This window comes from Aquarana catesbeiana, linkage group LG04, assembly GCF_042186555.1.
Source record: "Aquarana catesbeiana isolate 2022-GZ linkage group LG04, ASM4218655v1, whole genome shotgun sequence".
NCBI lineage: Eukaryota > Metazoa > Chordata > Amphibia > Anura > Ranidae > Aquarana > Aquarana catesbeiana.
In genome coordinates, this window is record NC_133327.1 from 26,307,027 (window position 1) to 26,330,706 (window position 23,680).

Consider the following 23,680-nt stretch of genomic DNA (forward strand, 5'->3'; position numbering starts at 1 on the left):
CAGTTTTAGTAAATCAACCCCATAGTCTCTTGGTCATGCTGGCTCCGGGTATAAAATCTCCTCCGGAGTTCAGCTATAGAGGTACTCTGAATATACAGGCTCTCCAGACGAACCACAATAGCTGTTCTGCTGACTCTGTCCTTTTCTGACAGAACCATCACGGCCTGGCAGGCTTTACCCTCTAGTGCATTAATAGCCAAATCTGCAATGTGCTCAGCGGGTATTTGGAACAAGCAGGCTGAGCTGTCCAATCTCTCTACCCAGCCTGCCAGTGAGATATTTGTGCCAGTACATATATCAGTGCCAGAGCTGCTCCATAAGGTGCCATGGATAACCCTCTAGCCACTCCCACCACCGTGGATGAGGGTTCTGACACCCTGCCAACTACACCAAAATGTAAGCGAGGGAATTAGCGTGGCTGTATTATAGAGGGAAACACACTGTGTGGTATTGTAAATTAAGTAAATGTAATTGCAGGATGTGCAGCAGTAGAAAATTATATTTACAAATGTGGAGTAAACTGTTTTCTTGTTAGCTTTCCCTCACAGGCAGTATACCTTTCCCTCACTCATTCCACACACATCTCTCAAAATTATGGCTGGGCTTTCTTTTGTATGGAAGCTAACAGAAAATGATGGACAAAATCTTGAGAGATCTTGGTACCAATCAGAACATGAGGCTTCTCCAAGATGACTGTTGGAGATGAGTTAGAGTACAGTTAGACCCCATACACACTATTAGATTTTGTGCAGATTTCTGTCTTCAGATTTACCAAAACCATCAAACCTTGAGGTCAAACCTTAAGAACTTCAATTGGTAACCCCCCTCAGTGCTCACACTCACACCTTCTACACCCCCCTCAGTGCCCACACTCTCACCTTGTACACTCCTCAGTGCCCACACTCACACCCTGTAACCCCCCTCAGTGCCCACACTCACACCCTGTACACCCCCCAGTGTCCACACTCACACCTTGTAACCCCCCCAGTGCCCACACTCACACCTTCTACACCCCCTCAGTGCCCACACTCACACCTTTTTCACCCCCCCAGTGCCCACACTCGCACGTTGTACACCCCCCAGTGCCCACACTCGCACGTTGTACACCCCCCAGTGCCCACACTCGCACCTTGTACACCCCCCGGTGCCCACACTCGCACCTTGTACACCCCCCAGTGCCCACACTCGCACCTTGTACACCCCCCCGGTGCCCACACTCGCACCTTGTACACCACCCTCAGTGTCCACACTCACACCTTGTACACCCCCCTCAGTGCCCACACACATACACACACCTTGTACACCCCCCCCCCCAGTGCCCACACTCACACTTTGTACACCTCCCGGTCCCGAAACTTGCACCTTGTACACCCCCCAGGACCCACAATAACACCTTGTACACCCCCCAGTGCTCACACCCACATATAACATGTAAAGCCACCCAGTGCCTGCATGAGAAAGCAAGTATGATACAATTGTAGTCCCACTTCTCGTCTCATCAAAGTAATACATAGTTGTTTTTTTTTTAGGGCAAGCAAGGCTTTCTTTTTAGTCTTGCATAATATGATTTTATTTTCCATTTAGAAAAATAATAATGAAACTAAACTCATTCAGTCATGTTTAACCACCTCAATACCAGACACTTTCATTCCCTTCCTGCCTAGGCTAATTTTAACCACCTGATGACTGCTCACAGTAAATATACTGTGCGCGGGCAGCAGGTGCAGGCACAGTCACAAACATGTATGTGACTGGACTTCATTCAGGTTTGAGGTGCACCCCCTGCCAACCCGTGCTGTGATTGGGCACAGCACGAATTTGGCAGCAGATTTCAGCCAATGATTTCAACTGAGACCTGCTGACTGACTGTGTTCTTAATGTAGCACACCCCCTTAAGGGCTGCAGATGAACTGGGATCCCCCACCCTGCACAGCCAGGCACGCCAAATTTTCACAGGCACTTCAGAGTCAGAGAACAGTTTGTGACTTTGTTTTTGTTATTTATTGAGGGTAATACCTTGAATAGGAATTGGAGATTATGGCATGCCCATTAACTTCAACAACGAACTTCAGGTAAAACTTTTCTTATATACAGTCTCTATATACAGTTCCACCTCTTCCTCCAGCACTTTCTTGCTTGCAGGACTCAGATGGACCACTGTGAAGTTCTTTCGGGCTCTCTGTCATATTTTAAATATTGGCCCATTACAGGCAGGAACCTCGGGCCCCTTGTATGTGTAGCCAAAAGTGTGTGTGTCCAGCTTGTATCACTCCTTTGGCTACTGATCCCAGCACCACCTGGCTGCAGCTGCCCCTTTCACTAGCCCTCCAGGCTAACGTCTCCCCACAGTCCTTCAGACTAACACTCACCAGCCCACCTGGCTGACTCTAAGGAGATTTCCCCAGTAGTGCTGATCTGCTCCTGCTGTCCTCTCTCTTTGCTCATGTACATCCAGGAAAGGCTTCCTCCATGTGTTTTTGGTAGGATCCTTCCAGCACCTGATCCCCAGACCGAGGTCACCCTCCAGACTAGGGGGCACCCTCAAGGGCCACTGACAACCTCCTCTGCACTCCATCTCCATCTTTCACCTGACTGCCCACTGCTGGCATGACTCATGTCTATTTATGAGATGGTCTGCCCCCTGCCAGCCCTTTACTGGGGATTACCTGAGGCTCTCATAAATATTCCAAGCAGCTCCTCCTAGCTTCCATCCACTATGTCTAGAACATTCTCCAATGTCCCAGAAAATAGGGGGAGGCACTAGAGAGGCTGCTAGGATGAGTCATCCAGCCCTGAGTCACTGAACCCTGACCCAGATTCACAGCTCAGGATTAGGGATGAGCTTCGAGTTCGAGTCGAACTCATGTTCGACTCGAACATTGGCTGTTCGCAAGTTCACCGAACAGCGAACAATTTGGGGTGTTCGCGGCAAATTCGAATGCCGCGGAACACCCTTTAAAAGTCTATGGGAGAAATCAAAAGTGCTAATTTTAAAGGCTAATATGCAAGTTATTGTCATAAAAAGTGTTTGGGGACCTGGGTCCTGCCCCAGGGGACATGGATCAATGCAAAAAAAAGTTTTAAAAACGGCCGTTTTTTCAGGAGCAGTGATTTTAATAATACTTAAAGTCAATCAATAAAAGTGTAATATCCCTTTAAATTTCGTACCTGGGGGGTGTCTATAGTGTGCCTGTAAAGGGGCGCATGTTTCCTGTGTTTAGAACAGTCTGACAGCAAAATGACATTTTGAAGGAAAAAACTCATTTAAAACTACCCGCGGCTATTGCATTGCCGACAATACACATAGAAGTTCATTGATAAAAACGGCATGGGAATTCCCCAAAGGGGAACCCCGAACCAAAATTAAAAAAAAAAAATGACGTGGGGGTCCCCCTAAATTCCATACCAGGCCCTTCAGGTCTGGTATGGATATTAAGGGGAACCCCGGCCAAAATTTAAAAAAAAAAATGACGTGGGGTTCCCCCTAAATTCCATACCAGACCCTTCAGGTCTGGTATGGATTTTAAGGGGAACCCCGCGCCAAAAAAAAAAAAAAAAAACGGCGTGGGGTCCCCCCAAAAATCCATACCAGACCCTTATCCGAGCACGCAACCTGGCAGGCCGCAGAAAAAGAGGGGGGGACAAGAGTGCGGCCCCCCTCCCTCCTGAACCGTACCAGGCCACATGCCCTCAACATTGGGAGGGTGCTTTGGGGTAGCCCCCCAAAACACCTTGTCCCCATGTTGATGAGGACAAGGGCCTCATCCCCACAACCCTGGCCGGTGGTTGTGGGGGTCTGCGGGCGGGGGGCTTATCGGAATCTGGAAGCCCCCTTTAACAAGGTGACCCCCAGATCCCGGCCCCCCCCCTGTGTGAAATGGTAAGGGGGTACATAAGTACCCCTACCATTTCACGAAAAAAGTGTCAAAAATGTTAAAAATGACAAGAGACAGTTTTTGACAATTCCTTTATTTAAATGCTTCTTCTTTCTTCTATCTTGCTTCATCTTCTGGTTCTTCTGGCTCTTCTGGTTCTTCTGGTTCTTCCTCCGGCGTTCTCGTCCAGCATCTCCTCCGCGGCGTCTTCTGTCTTCTTCTCCTCGGGCCGCTCCGCACCCATGGCATGGGGGGGAGGCTCCCGCTCTTCTCTTCTTCTCTTCTTCTTTTCTTCTTTTCTTCTTTTCTTCTCTTCTTCTCTTCTTCTCTTCTTCTTCATTTTCTTCTCCGGGCCGCTCCGCAATCCATGCTGGCATGGAGGGAGGCTCCCGCTGTGTGACGGCGCTCCTCGTCTGACAGTTCTTAAATAACGGGGGGGGCGGGGCCACCCGGTGACCCCGCCCCCCTCTGACGCACGGTGACTTGACGGGACTTCCCTGTGGCATTCCCCGTGACGTCACAGGGAAGTCTCGTCAAGTCACCGTGCGTCAGAGGGGGGCGGGGTCACCGGGTGGCCCCCCCCCCCGTTATTTAAGAACTATCAGACGAGGAGCGCCGTCACACAGCGGGAGCCTCCCTCCATGCCAGCATGGATTGCGGAGCGGCCCGGAGAAGAAAATGAAGAAGAAGAGAAGAAAAGAAGAAAAGAAGAAAAGAAGAAGAGAAGAAGAGAAGAGCGGGAGCCTCCCCCCCATGCCATGGGTGCGGAGCGGCCCGAGGAGAAGAAGACAGAAGACGCCGCGGAGGAGATGCTGGACGAGAACGCCGGAGGAAGAACCAGAAGAACCAGAAGAGCCAGAAGAACCAGAAGATGAAGCAAGATAGAAGAAAGAAGAAGCATTTAAATAAAGGAATTGTCAAAAACTGTCTCTTGTCATTTTTAACATTTTTGACACTTTTTTCGTGAAATGGTAGGGGTACTTATGTACCCCCTTACCATTTCACACAGGGGGGGGGCCGGGATCTGGGGGTCACCTTGTTAAAGGGGGCTTCCAGATTCCGATAAGCCCCCCGCCCGCAGACCCCCACAACCACCGGCCAGGGTTGTGGGGATGAGGCCCTTGTCCTCATCAACATGGGGACAAGGTGTTTTGGGGGGCTACCCCAAAGCACCCTCCCAATGTTGAGGGCATGTGGCCTGGTACGGTTCAGGAGGGAGGGGGGCCGCACTCTCGTCCCCCCCTCTTTTCCTGCGGCCTGCCAGGTTGCGTGCTCGGATAAGGGTCTGGTATGGATTTTTGGGGGGACCCCACGCCGTTTTTTTTTTTTTTTTTGGCGCGGGGTTCCCCTTAAAATCCATACCAGACCTGAAGGGTCTGGTATGGAATTTAGGGGGAACCCCACGTCATTTTTTTTTTTTAAATTTTGGCCGGGGTTCCCCTTAATATCCATACCAGACCTGAAGGGCCTGGTATGGAATTTAGGGGGACCCCCACGTCATTTTTTTTTTTAAATTTTGGTTCGGGGTTCCCCTTTGGGGAATTCCCATGCCGTTTTTATCAATGAACTTCTATGTGTATTGTCGGCAATGCAATAGCCGCGGGTAGTTTTAAATGAGTTTTTTCCTTCAAAATGTCATTTTGCTGTCAGACTGTTCTAAACACAGGAAACATGCGCCCCTTTACAGGCACACTATAGACACCCCCCAGGTACGAAATTTAAAGGGATATTACACTTTTATTGTTTGACTTTAAGCATTATTAAAATCACTGCTCCTGAAAAAACGGCCGTTTTTAAAACTTTTTTTTGCATTGATCCATGTCCCCTGGGGCAGGACCCAGGTCCCCAAACACTTTTTATGACAATAACTTGCATATAAGCCTTGAAAATTAGCACTTTTGATTATTCATGTTCGTGTCCCATAGACTTTAACGGTGTTCGCATGTTCGAACGAACTTTTTTCCTGTTCGCATGTTCTGGTGCGAACCGAACAGGGGGGTGTTCGGCTCATCCCTACTCAGGATAAGTCCTTAGCTAAAATAAATTTACTTACACCAAAAGCTACATTACAAACCTATACTACCAACAAGCACATACTAGAGGGTGCTATATTTACAAAAGCACAGATTGTTTGTAAAAGCCCAAACCTTTGTGTACATAGGAACAACGATCTGGCTGTTACCTTTCTGTGAAAGCAGAGAGAAAAAAACAGCCAGATTAGAAAGAAAAGCAGCATACATTACACACAGTACACATTTTTAGGCACACAGTTAAACCCTTGATTGCCCCAGATGTTTCACATTCCCTGCCAGTGTCATTAGTATTGTTTCAGTGTACAGTATTAGCACCGATCACTGTATTAGTGTTAGTGACAAGGAATGAGCCTGCGGTTCGTGACGAACATAAGTTCGACCTAAAAATCGGGTGTTCATTTGTTCTACAAGGAACCGAACATATGGGGCGTTCGCGGAAAAATTGAGTGCCGTGTAACCTGCATCCTTTGGCCAATCACAGTGTGCTCTACTGAGAGAGCCATAATTGGTGCCTTTGGCCAATCATGGCTCAGGGGGACTAAGTCCACGCCCCACACTATAAAAGGCTGCTTACAGAGCGGCCGTGTGTAGTGTTGTTGGCGTGGACAGAGAGATAGCTTGAGTTAGATTAAGCAGGCAGGTTATTCAGTTAGTGGTAGTGTATTTGATAGATATATATATATATATATATATATATATATATATATATATATATACACAGTGTCAGTCTAGACTGCATTGAGCATAGACTATATATTCAGTGTTTACCCTACATTCAGTCAGTGCATTAATTAATATATATGTATGTATGTATGTGTGTGTATATATATATATATATATATATATATATATATATATATATATATATATATATATATTTATTGTACAGGACACCAAGATTGGGTCCTGGATGAGTGCTATATAGCACCGATGTTTGGAGTATGGTCCCTTTAAGGGAAGTGCGGTAGTGTTCAGGGGGTCACCCAGAATGGGTGAGGAATTCCCGGGAGTAGAGTCAATCAGGAGAGGACTGACTTGCAGTCCTCTCTGTCTTAATAGAGAGTTATTTGGGAGGCTCTGAAGTGATATTCGGGTGGGAAAGAGCCTCCACCCCTGGCCACAGGGATTCAGCACACAGGGGGTTAAAAGCTTTCAGGAAACAGCTCATAAAAGACAGGAAGTAGTGAGAGGTGGTGGTGAGGAGGAGTAGGTGATTACACCTATTGTGATGAGCTTTGTAGCTGTTGGAAGCTGCTAAAGATTCAACAAGGACTCTTAAAACTCTGGGGTGAAGACCCGGCCACAAACTGTACGTGCTTTTTTTCTTCAATTTTCTTTGTGCTGAAGATAAGCGAACTTTATTTTATGCTGAAGATAAGCGGACATTTATATTTTTGTGCTGTGTGCTGAATGAAGCTTTATTTTTGATTTGCTTACAAATAAAAGCCTTTTTGTTTAAAGTTTAAACGGTTTATGCACTTGGTCCCGTGGAGCTATTATCCCCCAAACTTTACAACTGGTGTCTTGGATGCTGGCAGAGTGCATCTGCAGCCGCAAAAAACGTTTAAAACTAAAAACTGACATTTAAAGAGACAGTGTACCTATGGAATGTCTTGGGTGAAGTCAGCTCAGACGCTGCAAGCAGCAGGCAAAGTCATGGTGGAGGTCATCAAGGCTTTGGCACAAGCCACCGTGACCCAGCATCAAGCTTCAGCAGAGGCAAACCGTCGCCATGAAGTGGCTCAGCAGCAGCAGGCCCTGGCACAGGCTGTAGCTGCACAGCAGGAAAGCACATGGTTGCTAGCCACCCAGTTTACTGCCCAGCAGGAGTCCACTCAAGCACAGGCGGCTGCCTTGCCGCAGACTGGCCATAGCACCTAGGAGAGAAGCCCTGCCAGACGTTGGAACCCGCAAACCTGCATCATCTTCCGCAGAACCAAAAAGGTTGGTTCCCTCTCAAGGATGGGGGACCTACAGTGTTGGCGTTGACGGTCCTGGGGGCATACCCGAGCACAATGCCCACTTCAGGAGGAGCCTATGGATTGTGGGACTGGTTGGAGAAGCTCCTTCTATGTGCAAAGAGTGTGTGCCACTCATCTTGATCTGGCTGCAGAACGGTTTGAGTTTGAAGTGTGGGTGAACCCCCTTCCTGCAAGGGCTCTACTGGACTCCGGTAGCATGGTAACACTTGTACATGCCAGGGTGATTGGGAGACTCGGCCCAGTACGTAAGACTCTAGTGTGTATCCATGGGGACACAAGGGAGTACCCCTGGTTCCGGTGACTGTTTCCTATGGCCAGACCTCAGTGACACAAGAGGTTGGGGTGGTAAGAAGTCTGGTACATGACATCATAGTGGGGCGTGACTGCCCAGTGTTTATTGAACTATGGAACCAGGTACCGACAGGGCTGCCAGGACAGCCAGAAGAATTGGGGACACTGGGCCTTTTGGGGCCAAACCTTCAGGGGTCTGGTCCCGAACCACCTGCAACACACACCCATAATATTGAGATACCTGTTACTGATAATGACATTGCAGAAAATATGAATGTAGTTGATAATGCTCATCTTTCAGGTCTCAAGGCCGAGTTGACCTCTGAGGGGGGGAATCTTTCCGCTACAGGTCATGTTGGGGGAGAACAAAGAGGAATCTTCCCCATTGCAGACCTTGATTGAGGAGGATGAGGGGGAAACTTCCTCTAGGCTAGTGCACCCAGATTTAGGGGTGTCCAGGGGTGTGTTTGGCACAGCGTTACAGGACCCCACTTTGGTGAATGCTCGGGAGCAGGTATTGGTTATTAATGGAGTCCCACAAGTGCCCAGTGCCAAACAAAGGTTTCCTCACTTTGCAGTGAATGAAGACTTGCTGTATAGAGTAGAGGAAAGCTGAGAGGAAACTGTGGAGCAATTGCTGGTTCCCCAGTCGTATCGGCGGATGCTCCTTGATTTAGCCCACAACGATGCACTGGGGGGACACCTGGGGGCTGAAAAAACAGAAGCCAGGATAACTGACAGGTTTTACCGGCCAGAAGTAAAAGCTGAGGTGAAAAGTTACTGTGCGTCCTGCCCCATTTGCTAGTTAACCTCCCCGGTTTCCCACTACAGAAACCTCCTGGTACCCCTACCCATAACTGAGGTACCATTTGAACAGATTGCTATGGATCTGGTGGGGGCCTTAGTAAAGTCAGCCAGGGGACCCCAATATATATTAGTAGTCCTGGATTACGCCACCAGGTATCCTGAAGCAGTCCCTTTAAGGAAAACGTCCTCTAAGGCCATTTCCTGGGAGTTGTTTCAAATGTTTTCATGAACTGGTTTCCCCAAGGAGATGCTGACGGACCAGGGCACTCCTTTCATGTCAAAAGTGATGACGGACTTGTGCAGGCTGTTTCAGATTAAGCAGTTGCGGATGTCCGTCTATCACCCTCCGACAGATGGCCTTGTTGAGAGGTTTAACAAGACCCTGAATGTTAAAAAGAGTGGTCCATAAGGATGGAAAGGACTGAGACATGTTGCTCCCTGCCCTGTTATTTGCCATCCGAGAGGTTCCATAAGCATCCACGGGCTTCTCACCATTTGAACTGGTGTACGGGAAGACCCCGTGGATTGCTGGATCTAGTGAAGGAAACCTGAGAAAGTGAGTCATCCCCACACAAAACGATTGTAGAACATGTTCACTCAAATGCAGGAGAGGGTGGCTAGAGTAATGTAATTAGCGAGGGAGCAACTCCAGAAGGCCCAGGATGCCCAGACATCCGCTAACGTCAGGCAGTTTCAAGTGGGGGACCGGGTGACTGTACTGATTCCCACAGTATAGAGTGCAAATTTTTAACCAAACTGGCAGGATCCATTTGAGGTGGTGGAAAAAGTGGGTAAGGTGAACTACAGGGTGCACCAACCTGGGAAGAGGAAACCGTACCAAATTTATCACATCAATTTGTTAAAACCCCGGAAAGACCGAGAACAGGTGTCCGCTGTGGTAGGTGTCAATGCAGGGGACCCTGCCGGAGTTGACCTGGTGCAGGTTGCTGCTACCCTCTCTAAGCCTCAAACCCAACAAACGAGTTTCTGCCGAGAAACCAAGCAATGTTTTCAGGGTTACTGGAACTCACCAATGTCATTGAACATGACATTATAACAGAACCCAATATAAAGGTTAGACTAAAACCCTATCGTATCCCAGAAGCTCATAGGAAGGCAGTGTCCGAAGAGGTGAGAAGGATGCTTGAGCTTGACGTCATTGAAGAATAGCAGAGTGAATGGTCATATCCAATAGTTTTGGTACCGAAACCCAGCGACACCCTACGTTTCTGTAATGACTTTAGGAAACTTAATGAAGTGTCCAAATTTGATGCCTATCCAATGCCCCGGGTAGAAGAGTTAATTGAGAGGTTGGGTCCCGCCCGGTACATCACCACATTGGACCTCACAAAAGGGTACTGGCAGATTCCCCTCACCAAGGAAGCCAGAGAGAAAACCGCTTTTTCCACTCCAGAAGGCCACTTCCAGTATAAGCAGATGCCATTTTGCTTACACTCTGCCCCTGCCACGTTCCAAAGAGCAATGGACAAAACATTACGCCCCCATCGAAAATACACCTCTGTTTACCTGGATGATATTGTCATTTTTAGCACTGATTGGGAGTTCCATCTGCCCCGGGTTCAGGCTTTCATAAACTCTCTGAGGAAAGCAGGATTCACAATTAATCCAGAGAAATGTGCAGTTGGGATGGAGGAGGCCAAGTACCTAGAGTACATTGTGCGTAGGGGGCTAGTGAAACCTCAGTTAAATAAGGTAGAAGACATACAGAACTGGCCCAGTCCCCTAACAAAAAATCAGGTCAGAGCATTTCTGGGCATAGTTGGTTACTATCAAAGGTTCGTCCTCAACTTGCCACCATCGCTGCACCATTGACTGACCTAAAAAAAGGCAGAAAGTCAGTAATGGTCAAATGGAGTATGGATGCTGAAGAAGCCTTTCAGAAACTTAAGGTGGCATTGTGCCAGCATCCGGGTGCTTGTGGCTCCTAATTTTGCGAGAGAGTTTGTGGTGCAGACAGATGCCTCAAGTGAAGGCTTGGGGGCAGTGTTGTCTCAAGAGGTCAATGGGGAAGAGCACCCCATAGTTTTTCTGAGTAGGAAGCTGACGACAGCAGAGAAAAACTACGCTGTGGCAGAGAGGGAGTGTCTTGCCATCAAGTGGGCTCTGGACTCCCTACGATATTTTCTCCTAGGTAGAAGGTTTCGCCTGGTGTCCGACCATGCCCCATTGACCTGGATGAGGCAAAACAAGCACACCAATGCCAGGGTGACAAGGTAGTTCCTGTCTCTCCAGGAGTTTATCTTTAAGGTAGAGCACAGACCTGGGAGACAACATCAGAATGCCGATGCATTCTGTCTATAGTATGGTGGCAAATGGTGCCTCCAACACCTCCGCATTGAGGCAGAGGGGGGGGGATATGTACAGGAAGCCAAGGATGGGTCCTGGATGGGTGCTATATAGCACCGATGTTTGGGGTATGGTCCCTTTAAGGGAAGTGCGGTAGTGTTCAGGGGGTCACCCAGAATGGGTGAGGAATTCCCGTGAGTAGAGTCAATCAGGAGAGGACTGACTCGCAGTCCTCTCTGTCTTAATAGAGAGTTATTTGGGACCCCAAATTTGTGAGGCTCTGAAGTGATATTCGAGTGGGAAAGAGCCTCCACTCCTGACCACAGGGATTCAGCACACAGGGGGTTAAAAGCCTTCAGGAAACAGCTCATAAAAGACAGGAAGTAGTGAGAGGTGGTGGTGAGGAGGAGTAGGTGACTACACCTGTCGTGATGAGCTGTGCAGCTGTTGGAAGCTGCTAAAGATTCAACAAGGACTCTTAAAACTCTGGGGTAAAGACCCGGCAACAAGCTGTACTTGCTTTTTTCTTTAATTTTATTTGTGCTGAAGATAAGCAGACTTTATTTTATGCCGAAGATCAGTGGACTTTGTTTTATATTTTTGTGCTGTGTGCTGAATGAAGCTTTATTTTTGATTTGCTTACAAATAAAAGCCTTTTTGTTTTTAAAGTTTAAATGGTTTATGCACTTGGTCTTGTGGAGCTATTATCCCCCACACTTTACTTTGCATTCCGTGGTGTACAGTTGCTAATACAGTGCCAGCAGTGTACACAGTATCTAATACAGTGTGTACAGTTTCTACTACACTTCTGATGGTGTACACAGTATATAATACAGTGCAGCCATTATACACTTTCTAATACACTTAAGGCGGTGTACACAGTATCTAATACAGTGTAGTGTGGTGTTGCAAAACAAAAAATACATCATGTCCGGAAGGCCACCAAGGAGAGGCAGATGCTAACAGGCTACTAAAAGAGGGCAAGCAGCCTCTGTATCTACAGTCAACAGTGGTGGTCATGGACATGGTGCATCCTCTGCAGGTGGCCATGGAGCATGCTTGTCCCTTTTTGCTGCTGCTGGCCATGTTATTGAGCCACAACAAGCAGAAGAGTTGGTGGAGTGGATAACTAAGCCATCCTCATCCTCCTCATCCTCTGTCATTCAGGTTCAGAGTAGTTTGCCTTCCAATGCAGCTGCCAAATCTGCCTATTCCACCGGCTCCTTGTCCACAGTCACTCCTTCCAGTGTTGGTTATATGCTGCTGGAGGATGTGCAGCAATTTGAAGGATGTTGGTTCCCAGGTTAAGGAAGGGAGTAACATGAGCCTAGAGAGAGGGGGTGCCACAGAAGGACAAAAAACTGGCAGTCATATTTCACAGCAGGGCTCGTTCCTGCCCCTAACAAGAGTATCTGTGAGGGGTAACAGTGCTGTGGCACCACCACCACCCAAGGCCCAATTTTTCTGCCGCTGTTTAACAGGGGTATGTAATTACAACTTTTGAAATATTTCACAGCAGGGTCGGTACCTGCGCCCAACACAAGTAACTGTGAGGGCTTACAGTGTTCTGGTACCACCAACATTGTAAGCCAAATCCCAAGGCCCAATTTTCTGCAGCATATATAGGGCAGGCCATATAGTGTGTATATTTACTGCTGTTCAGAGTATATAGTGCCTGGGGGACCCCCACACCATTTTTTAAAAAATTTTGGTGCAGGGTTCCCCCTTAATATCCATACCAGACCTGAAGGGCCTGGTTTGGTTTTTTAGGGGGGACATCCATGCCATTTTTTTTTTGGTATTTTTATCTATATTGCCGGGATCCGACAATACATTACAGCCGCGGGCAGTTTGAAATGAAATTTTTTCCTTTAGAAATGTCATTTTGCTGTGGCACTGTTATAAACATGGGAAAGATGCGCTACTTTACAGGCATACTAAGGACACCCCCCAGGCACGATATTTAAAGGAATATTTAATTTTTATTGTTTCACTTTAAGCATTATTAAAATCACTGCTCCCTAAAAAACTTCTATTTTTAAAACTTTTTTTTTGCATTGATACATGTCCCCTGGGGCAGGACCCAGGTCCTCAAACACTTTTTATGGCAACAACTTGCATATAAGCCTTTAAAAGGAGCACTTTTGATTTTTCTTGTTCGTGTCCCATAGACTTTACCAGTGTGCATGTGTTCGAACAAATGTTTTGCCTGTTCGCATGTTCTGCTGCGAACCAAACCGGGGGGTGTTCGGCTTATCCCTATTAGTGACCCTCCCAGCCAGTGCCTGTTAGTGCCAGATTGTCTGCCACTGTGGCCAGATCTAGGGGGTGGGCTACACCCCCCTCTCCAGATTTCAGTTGCGCCCCCAAGAACATAGTTGCCAACATTGTAAAAAAAAATATAGGGACGCTTTTTTGGCTGTAGGTGGAGTCTTATTATAATTAGGGGCAGGGCATGCATTTGTAGGCGTGAAATAGCAAAAAATAAAAATGCAGCGTGCGAAGCTTACGTGAAGTAGTTGGCGTGTCTTATATGGGCTTATATGGGTCTTATATGGGCGTGGTTCAAATGGGGGTGTGGTTAGAGTCTGAGATGAATGAGAGATGGAGAAAGAAAGGGGAAAAGAGGGAGGAAGAGGGAAAGAAGGAGGGAAGGAGAGAGAAGGAAGAAAAGAGGGATGGAGGGATAGCAGGCCCAGATCCTACACCACAATAGAAATGTGTATTTCAGAATTTAACAAATCAGCAGATAAAGATACTCCAAACACCTGTTGTTAGCGCTTCAATCATCCTAGCACCAAGGTGGTTGTGGTGTCAGGATGATTGAAGCGTATTATTACTAATATTCCTTCCATCAGGCGTCCCCAGTGGAGTCCCTCCTTCCATCAGACATCCCTGGCGGAGTCCCTCCTTCCATCAGGCGTCCCCGGCGGAGTCCCTCCTTCCATCAGGCATCCCCGGCAGAGTCCCTCCTTCCATCAGGCGTCCCCGGCGGAGTCCCTCCTTCCATCAGGCGTCCCCGGCGGAGTCCCTCCTTCCATCAGGCGTCCCCGGCGGAGTCCCTCCTTCCATCAGGCGTCCCCGGCGGAGTCCCTCCTTCCATCAGGCGTCCCCGGCGGAGTCCCTCCTTCCATCAGGCGTCCCCGGCGGAGTCCCTCCTTCCATCAGGCGTCTCCAGCGGAGTCCCTCCTTCCATCAGGCGTCCCCGGCGGAGTCCCTCCTTCCATCAGGCGTCCCCGGCGGAGTCCCTCCTTACATCAGCCGTCCCCCCCATTGGGTGTGCCACTGACACTCACTGAGATTGTACACAGCAAGAGTCTGTCAGCAAGTCCCAGCCAATGATTCATGGCCAAGACCTGCTGATCAGCTGTGTCCAATCACAGCCCAGAGCCCAGTGTTGACAATTAACACAGGGCTTTGTACAGAGGGAACAATCTTTCTGTTTCTCATCCCTGCAAAGCACTGTAGTTAGATTGCTGGAGGAGGTTTGGTGGCACACATTTTACAGAAGATTGATACATCTGGTGTAAACAAGAGCAGCAGCCCAATTTAAAGGGCCAGGCACATTTATGCCCTGTACACATGATAGGATTTTCCGACAACAAAACCGTGTATTTTTTTCCGAAGGATGTTGGCTCAAACTTATCTTGCATACACATGGTCACACAAATGTTGTCGGAAATTCCGAACATCAAGAACATGGTGACGTATAACACGTACGACGAGCCGAGAAAAATGAAGTTCAATAGCCAGTGTGGCTCTTCTGCTTGATTCCGAGCATCCATGGATTTTTGTGCATTGGACTTATGTACACACGCTCAGAATTTACGACAACAAGTTTTGTTGTCGGAAAATTTGAGAACCTGCTCTCAAATATTTGTTGGCGGAAATTCCGAAAAATAATGATTATAAAATTTTAAATTTTGATCTGCTGCAATTAAAAAGTCCTATACCATAGGTTAGGAGAAAATGTATTCAAAAAATTTAACTGCGCTGATCCTAAAAAAGTTCTAGTGCTATATTGCCACTAATACGGTGTCTATACCTTATATGCCAACCTTAACAGTAAAACTATAAACTATAAAGTGCAAATTCATAAAGTGCCAGATATTATAAAGTGCAAAATATCACAACCTAGAAAACAGATATTTTATAATAATCCCCACAGTCCATATACATTCAATGTGCATATTATGCTCCAATTTTCAACCATGCTCTATAGCAGAAACTTTTCACCACTTCATGTGCCACCACCACCTTCTGAAATGGGCACTCACCAGAGCCTAGAAAAAGTTTCTTGCCTTTGGTTCATATTGGGATAACCACTCCACTATCCTGGCATTCCACCAACTAGTTAACCACTAGGTGCTTCTCATATCTCCATGTCAGTGTTGGAATCTCATAAAAATTAAAGATCCATCATTGCGCAACAAATATAAATGTATTTTGACCAATAAGTTAATATCCAGAATGTGTAAAATATGCACTCACAATTTAAAGTGCCTCTAGGCACTAGGTCTTTCCAGCAGTTTGTTTTATGCCGTGTACACACGAGCGGAATTTTCGTCAGAAAAATCTTGGATGTTTTTTCCGACGGAATTCCGCTCAAGCTTGGTTTGCATACACACGGTAACACAAAAGTTCAAGAACGCGGTGACGTACAACACTACGACGAGCCGAGAAAATGAAGTTCAATGCTTCCGAGCATGCATCGAATTGTTTCCGAGCATGTGTAGGAATTTTGCGCGTTGGAATTGCTACAGACGAACGCATTATTGGATAGGAACTTTTTCCGACCGAAAAATAGAGAACCTGCTCTCGGTCTTTTGCTGGCAGAAACGCCGCCCCAAAAGTCTGATGGAGCATACGCACGGTCCCATTTTCCGACCAAAAGCTCACATCGGTCTTTTGCTGGCGGCATTTCCGATCATGTGCACACGGCATAAGGGTTCCGCTACGCCGCTTCATTCCTCAAGTACGGCGTGTGTTCCAAGCCTCGATCTGGTACGGGTTTGTGACAGGAAGTGACGTCCGCGATTACCCAGAAGCCTCAATGCGTTTATACATGCATAACGATCTGGATATTAACTTTTTGGTCAAAATAAATTTTATATATTTTGCGCAATGATGGATGTTTAATTTTTTGAGATACCAACACTGACATGGAGATATGAGAAGCACCTAGTGGTTAACTAGTTGGAGGAACGCCAGGATAGTGGAGTGGTTATCCCAATATGAACCAAAGGCAAAACTTTTTCTAGGCTCTGTTGAGTGCCCATTTCAGAAGGTGGTGGTGGCACAAGAAGTGGTGAAAAGTTTCTGCTATAGAGCACGGATGAAAATTGGAGCATAATATACACATTGAATGTATTTGGACTGTGGGGATTATTTTAAAATACCTGTTTTATAGGTTGTGATATTTTGCACTTTATAATATCTGGCACTTTATAAATTTGCACTTTATATTTGACCTATGATCTCGTTGCACTTTGTAGTTTTACTGTTAAGGTTGGCATATAAGGTATAAACACCGTATTAGTGGCAATATAGCACTAGCACTTTTTTAGGATCAGCGCAGTTACATTTTTTGAACACTATTTTCACATGGATGTATAAATGTACACATGCATTAATTATTTGGGGAGATTTATACAAGTTGGTTCCACTGCACTTATTTATATTGTTAGTTTCCTCATAAAAAAACAGCATGGGGACCTCTCCAACATACATATACCAAACCCTTAACTTTTTGCGAGGATCTTTGGAGGGGTCCCCATGCCAGGCAGGGAAATGTAAATTACCACACGTGAGGTATCGCCGCAAACATTAGAGCAAGAGCAATAATTCTAGCTCTAGACTTCCTCTGTAACTCTAAACAGGTAACCTGTAAACATGTTTAAAGCGTCACCTATGGGGATTTTTAAGTACTGACGCCATTCCACAAGTGTGCGGAATTTTAAAGCGTGATATGTTAGGTATCTATTTACACAGCATAAAATCATCTTGCTCATTATGCAAAAAAAATCAAACTTTAGTGTTTTTTTTTTTTTTTTATGGTTTTAAAAATTGCTGCACAAATGGCATGCAAGATGAAAAGTTGCATTTTCCTCCCTAGGGTCACTGATAAATAAAACATATATAATGTTTGGGTGTTCTGAGTGATTTCCTAGCAAAAAAATTATGATTTTTACATGTAGGAGAGAAGTGTCAGAATTGGCCTGGGTGGCAAACTTAAGAGTCCCACAATGTAGATCAGGGGTAGGCAACGTTTTGAGCACAGTGTGCCGAAAGATGTTTTCAAAGAAATTGAGTGTGCCGATTTTATAACAAAAAAATTTTAACTTCACACTCTCAATCACAAAAAGGATTTTTTTTAAAGTAAATGCTGTAAACTACTTGAGTAGTAGTAAGAAATTAACATCCTGCACTCTCACACCTCAGATCAGCGCCAATTAATGCGCCTTCACACCTCAGATCACTGTCCCCCCTGCTCATCTGCCCCACCACTGTAACCCCGTGTACCCCCCCCCACACACTGTAACCCCCTGTGCATCTGCCCCACCACTGTAACCCACTGCACATCTGCCCCACCACTGTACTACCCTGCACATCTGCCCCACCTCTGTACTCCATGTACATCTGTCTCACCACTGTAACTCCCTGTACATCTGTCCCACCACTGTACCACCCTGCTCTTCTGTCACTCCACTGTAACCCTCTGCTCATCTGCTCCACCAATGTACACCCTTTCTCCTCTGCCCCACCACTGTAACCCCCTGCACATCTGCCCCACCACTTTACTACCCTGTACATCTGCCCCACCTCTGTACCCCCTGCTCATCTGTCCCACCACTGTAACCCCCTGTGCATCTGCCTCACCACTGTACCACCCTGCTCTTCTGTCCCACCACTGTAACCCCCTGCTCATCTGCTCCACTGCCGTACCCCCATGCTCTTCTGTCTCACCGCTGAACCATCTTCTCATCTGTCCTAACACTGAACTTATCTGCTCATCTGCCCCACCACTGTAACCCCCTTTCTCATCTGCCCCACCACTGTACCTCCTGCACATCTGTTCCACCTCTGTTCCCCCTGCTCTTCTGCCCCACCACTGTCACCTCCTGCTCATGTGTTTCACCGATGTACCCCCTTGCTCCTCTGCCCTATCGCTGTAACCCCCTGCTCATCTGTCCCACCCATAGGCGTGCGCACAGGGTGTGCCGGGTGTGCCCAGGCACACCCTAATCACCCTGTGCAGCACAGATTCCCCCTACTGCCCTGGCTCCCCACTCCTTCCCTCTGCAGCACTTCTGGCTTCCCTCCTCTCCTGCCAGCTGTTGCTGCGGATATGTTTTAGGATGAGTGGGGGACAGGGGACGGTAAATATGTATTTATCAGCCCCTTCCCTTTCTGAATGAACATAGTGAGTGATGTGAGTAGTAGTGAGTAGTGTGTGTCTGAGTTTTGGGGTGCACACCCTAATGCAATAGGCTGCGCACACCTATGGTCCCACCAATGTACCTCCTTTCTCCTCTGCCCCACCACTGTACCCCCCTGTACATCTGCCCCACATCTGTACCCCCTGCTCTTCTGCTCAACCACTGTAACCCTCTGCTAATCTGTCCCACCAATGCACCCCCTTTTACATCTGCCCCACCGCTCTACCCCCCTGCTCTACTGTCCCACTGCTGAACCCCCTGCACATCTGCTCCATCACTGTACCCCCCTGTTTTTATGCCCCACCGCTGAACCCCCTTACCATCCCTCCCACCACTGTACTTCCTGCACATCTGCTCCTCCACTGTACCCTCTTGCTCTTCTGTTCCACCACTATAACGCCCCTGCTCATCAATGTACCCCTTTTCTCATCTGCCCAACCACTGTACCTCCCTGCACATCTGCTCCACCGCTGTATCCCCATGTTCTCCTGTCTCACTACTGAATCACCTTCTCATCTGTCCTAAGACTGAACCTATCTGCTCATCTGCCCCACCACTGTAACCCGCTTTCTCATCTGCCCCACCAATGTACCTCCTGCACATCTGTCTGACCTCTGTACCCCCCTGCTCTCCTGCCCCACCACTGTAACCCCCTGCTCATCTGTCCCACTAATGCACCTCCTTTAGCATCTACCCCACTGTTTACCCCCTGCTCATCTGTCCCACCACTGTAACCCCATTCTCATCTGGCCCAACACTGAACCCCCATGCTTATCCGCCCCATCACTGTACCCCCATGCTCTCGTCCCACTGCTGAACCCCTTTCTCATCTCTTCTACCACTGTACCTCCCTGCACATCTGTTCCCTCCTGCTCTTCTGAACTCCTCCTGCTCATCTGCTCCACTGCTATACCCTCTTCTCATCTATGAAATGCGTAATATGCATAGTGGTGAAAGGAAGCAGAGATGAGACACATCTACCTGTCCTGGCACACTCGTCCTGTTGATCCACCTCTTGCATCCAGCCCACATGCTTGTATGTGATGTCACATACAAGCATCTGGAATGGATGCGCAATGATGAGCTCAGGTCAGGGGCATTTTCTGAAGTGGGCCTGTGTGCAGGATCATAAGTTTTGGCCACCGCAGCTGAGAAAAAGTGTGGCGCTCAGTGCCACAGGAAAAGTTGGGTGTGATTTTCATTGTGCTGAATACTGGCTGTGGCTTATAGGGACACAGAGTCCTGGGGTTCAGTAGTAAGTGACACAAAGGTTCAGGAATAATTTCAACAAAGTTCCCAGAAGCTCAACAGTAATTCCACAAACTGTCACCTGATTGGGGTTTTCTCAATCAGTGAAATCCCTTCTTTCTGAGATTGGTAGTGACAACCAAGTGAGTCATCTTCTTCCTCCAGATGGTGGGTGGGGATAGCAGGACTGGCATTGGCTTTAGCAGTGGCCAATGACAGTCCCCCTCCTCCCCCTGGAAACAGGGACTGCCCCCCCTAGCAGAACTCCACCCAATCTCTTCCCCATCACAAAAGCTGACGATCGCAGCTACAGCAAAGTTAGAGAACCAAATGATGTTTCCCATCTTTTACAATTGCTGATTGGGAGGGAGTCGAGAGCTGGCAAAAGAGGCTTTGTGTACCGCTTGCGGCACCAATTCCGGGGGTTGCCTACCCCTGATGTAGATCCTTTATCAATCATCTTGTCCAGTTGAGCAGATCCTTGATAATCTCAATAATAACTTTAGACAAAAAAAATCCTGGGCTGACAGATGAATTGCGTATGAAGTTGAGGGGATGGTGGCTGATGCCTTTTTGGTTTTACATTTTGAGGTGCACGTCTATATCTATATCATACAAACTACATACTACATGGACCAAATACCCATCTGACCCATCCAATGATGTCAAGGACTCTTATGCCGCGTACACACGGTCGGACTTTTCGTCTACAAAAGTCCAACGGACGCCGACGGACTAAAGCTGGCTGGTAATACGATCGTGTGTGGGCTTCTCCGGACTTTCAGCAGACTTTTTCAGCCTCAAATCCGACGGACTTTAGATTTGAAACATGCTTCAAATCTTTACGTCGTAACTACGACGGACCCCGAAATCCGCTCGTCTGTGTGCTAGTCCGACGGACAAAAACCCATGCTAGGGCAGCTATTGGCTACTGGCTATGAACTTCCTTATTTTAGTCCGGTGTACGTCATCACGTACGAATCCGTCGGACTTTTGTGTGGTCGTGTGTAGGCAAGTCCGTTCGTTAGAAAGTCTGCTGCAAGTCCGCCGAAAGTCCGCCGGAAGTCCGCCAGAAGTCTGTCGGACAGGCTGTCGGACTTTTGTAGACGAAAAGTCCGACCGTGTGTACGCGGCATTATACTTCTCCTGCTTTAGCAGCAGCAGGGGGCGGTCCTTAATGCTGTTATACTCTAAGTCTAGGCTCCATGATGATGCTGCTTCAGGGGGTGTGTCCATGGCAGTCTGGGCTCAGTGGAGGTGGGATTATGATGATTGATAACTGTCACTTAACCTGAAAAACTGAGAACATCTAGTGGTCAAAAAAGTACTGCGGGAAAAAGTGCCAGATTTGGTGATCTTTGCAGATTGGAGATCTTTGAGGCTTTGCAGGAAAACCTTCTTTTCTATTGTATCTTTTATTGAGCTATTCTGATTTACATATTATCTTACTGCTTTTTAAAATAAATAAATAAATACAGGTATAACTATTGGTATTACTGTGACTTTTATCATTTGATAATAAGAATTTAACTTCACAGGTGTGCAGTGATTACCTCTATCCCAGATGGAGGCACACAGACCTTCTACTGTCATGGCATGGCTGGCAGATACGTCAATATAATTATACGTGGAAAGACCGAATATCTTCAATTATGTGAAGTTCAAGTCTGGACCGCTGACAGTGACTGAAAGGACCACTTAAAAAGAGCAACAGTTTAATACAATAATTAAAGCAGCTGCCACTCTTAATCCACTTTAAGTCCATTAAAGGAGGGCCTCTATCTACCCCAAAATACTTCTGACACCAAATACTGCTTAATAAACAATGTTCAGCATTATGTGTGTGTTGCCAAATGTGTTATCAGAATTCTATGTGTTCCAGTATACAGAGGAAACATGGTATGTGTGTTGGATTTAACTGCAGGGGGTGTATTAAAAAGGATGAAGTGCATCAAAAATGTATAGGGATCTGATCTGAATAAGTAATATTAAAAAAAGTGGTGTTTGCTTATAAACAGGGGGGCAAGGGAACTAATATTCCAGATCCTAACCTCATTGCTCTCATTACCAATGATCAGAGAGACCAATAACATAGAGCAGTGGTCCCCAAACTGCAGCCCTCAAGCCGAATGTGGCTCTTTGCTTGCCTTTATCGTGCCCTTGGGTCACTATTCCTCCCATTGATACAAGCCACTATTTCTCCCACTGTCAACATGGTTGAGGCACCATTCCTTCCAGTAACACCAGTAGTGGGGCACTATTCCTCCCACTGACACAATGATGTGGCACTATTCCTCCCACTGACACCAATGATGGGGCACTAAAAATAAAAAATAAGGTGATCTCGCGCGGTCATAAAATCACTCAAAACACTACATAAACACTACAATAAACAATTCCTCCACATATGAATCAAGAGCATATGTAAATAAAGTGCACAGTGTTGTGTATACAAAGTGTATATAAAATATAAAGTGCAAAGTCTCAAAAATGTTTTTTATTTTGTACACCCTGTATATATCACTAAAACTGCTTGGGTGAACTACAAATGAAAAGATGCAAAAACAGTGAATATGAGCAATAGATAATTGTCCTTCAGGGAAAATAAAAATAAATTGCACAAAGGTGGATGAATATAAAGTGGCTTAGTGAGGAAATGGTCAAGTAAAAAAAAGTTCATGAGCAACTCCACAGGTGGTCTCCTTATGGCAGTGGTCTCACGGAACTCTCACCTCATACATATGAAGAAATCAGCATCAACAGATATCACCAGGCAAGTTGGACTTTCTGCAGTATCCAGATGGAAACCAATCAGACTCTCATACATTAACCATGGCACTAGCACCTTCTCCTCAATCTCTATTTTTCTCCATGTAGCTGTCCCAATATACTCAGGTATAGTATAGGTAATGCAGTGATACAAAGAAGAGAAAAATGCCTCCAATAGTGTAGTAAGGTTAAAATAAACTATGGATTCATTTATTAAGGTGCTTATAGACTCTCACATTAAAAACAATTTAAAAGGGCAGAAAAAAACAAACAGAACTTTGTTCTCAGCGCCTCCTCATCACATCACGTGACTTCATCTGGGGACCATTTCCTCACTAAGCCACTTTATATTCATCCACCTTTTTTACCTTTTTTTTTTTTTGCCCTGAAAGACAATTATCTATTGCTCACATTCACTGTTTTTGCATCTTTTCATTTGTAGTTCACCTAAGCAGGTTGAGTGATATATACAGGGTGTACAAGAATTTTTTTTTTAGAGACTTTGCACTATGCACTTTATATTGGTGCACCTTATATTGTATATACACTTTGTATACACAACACTGTGCACTTTATTTACATATGCTCTTGATTCATATGTGGAGGAATTGTTTATTGTAGTGTTTATGTAGTGTTTTTAGTGATTTTATGACCGTGCGAGATCACCTTATTTTTTATTTCTAGTTTTGTGTATTGTGAACACTTTTAGGTTTTTCTGCTGGATTTACGCATAAACATCACATTTCTCTGGATTACAGTTATACCTTCTATTTACTCACAGTAGCGCAAAGGACACCTTCACTCAATGATGGGGCACTATTCCACCCACTCACACCAATGATGAGGCACTATTTCTCCCACCAATACCAATGATGGGGCATTATTCCTCCTCCTACTAACTACATGTATTTTTTTTTACTCCTACTGAC

The 23,680-nt window shown here is 46.5% G+C and overlaps 1 protein-coding gene across 1 annotated transcript in view; it reads left to right on the plus strand.

Annotated features, from left to right (window-relative positions):
* Positions 1-21,807, plus strand: part of LOC141139113 (fucolectin-1-like) — a 71,696-nt gene extending 49,889 nt beyond the window's left edge. The window contains exon 4 of the mRNA XM_073624931.1: positions 21,521-21,807. Within this exon, the coding sequence (XP_073481032.1) occupies positions 21,521-21,671 (151 nt within the window). The 3' untranslated portion in view covers positions 21,672-21,807. The remainder of the gene's footprint in view (positions 1-21,520) is intronic.
* Positions 21,808-23,680: the final 1,873 nt, after the last annotated feature.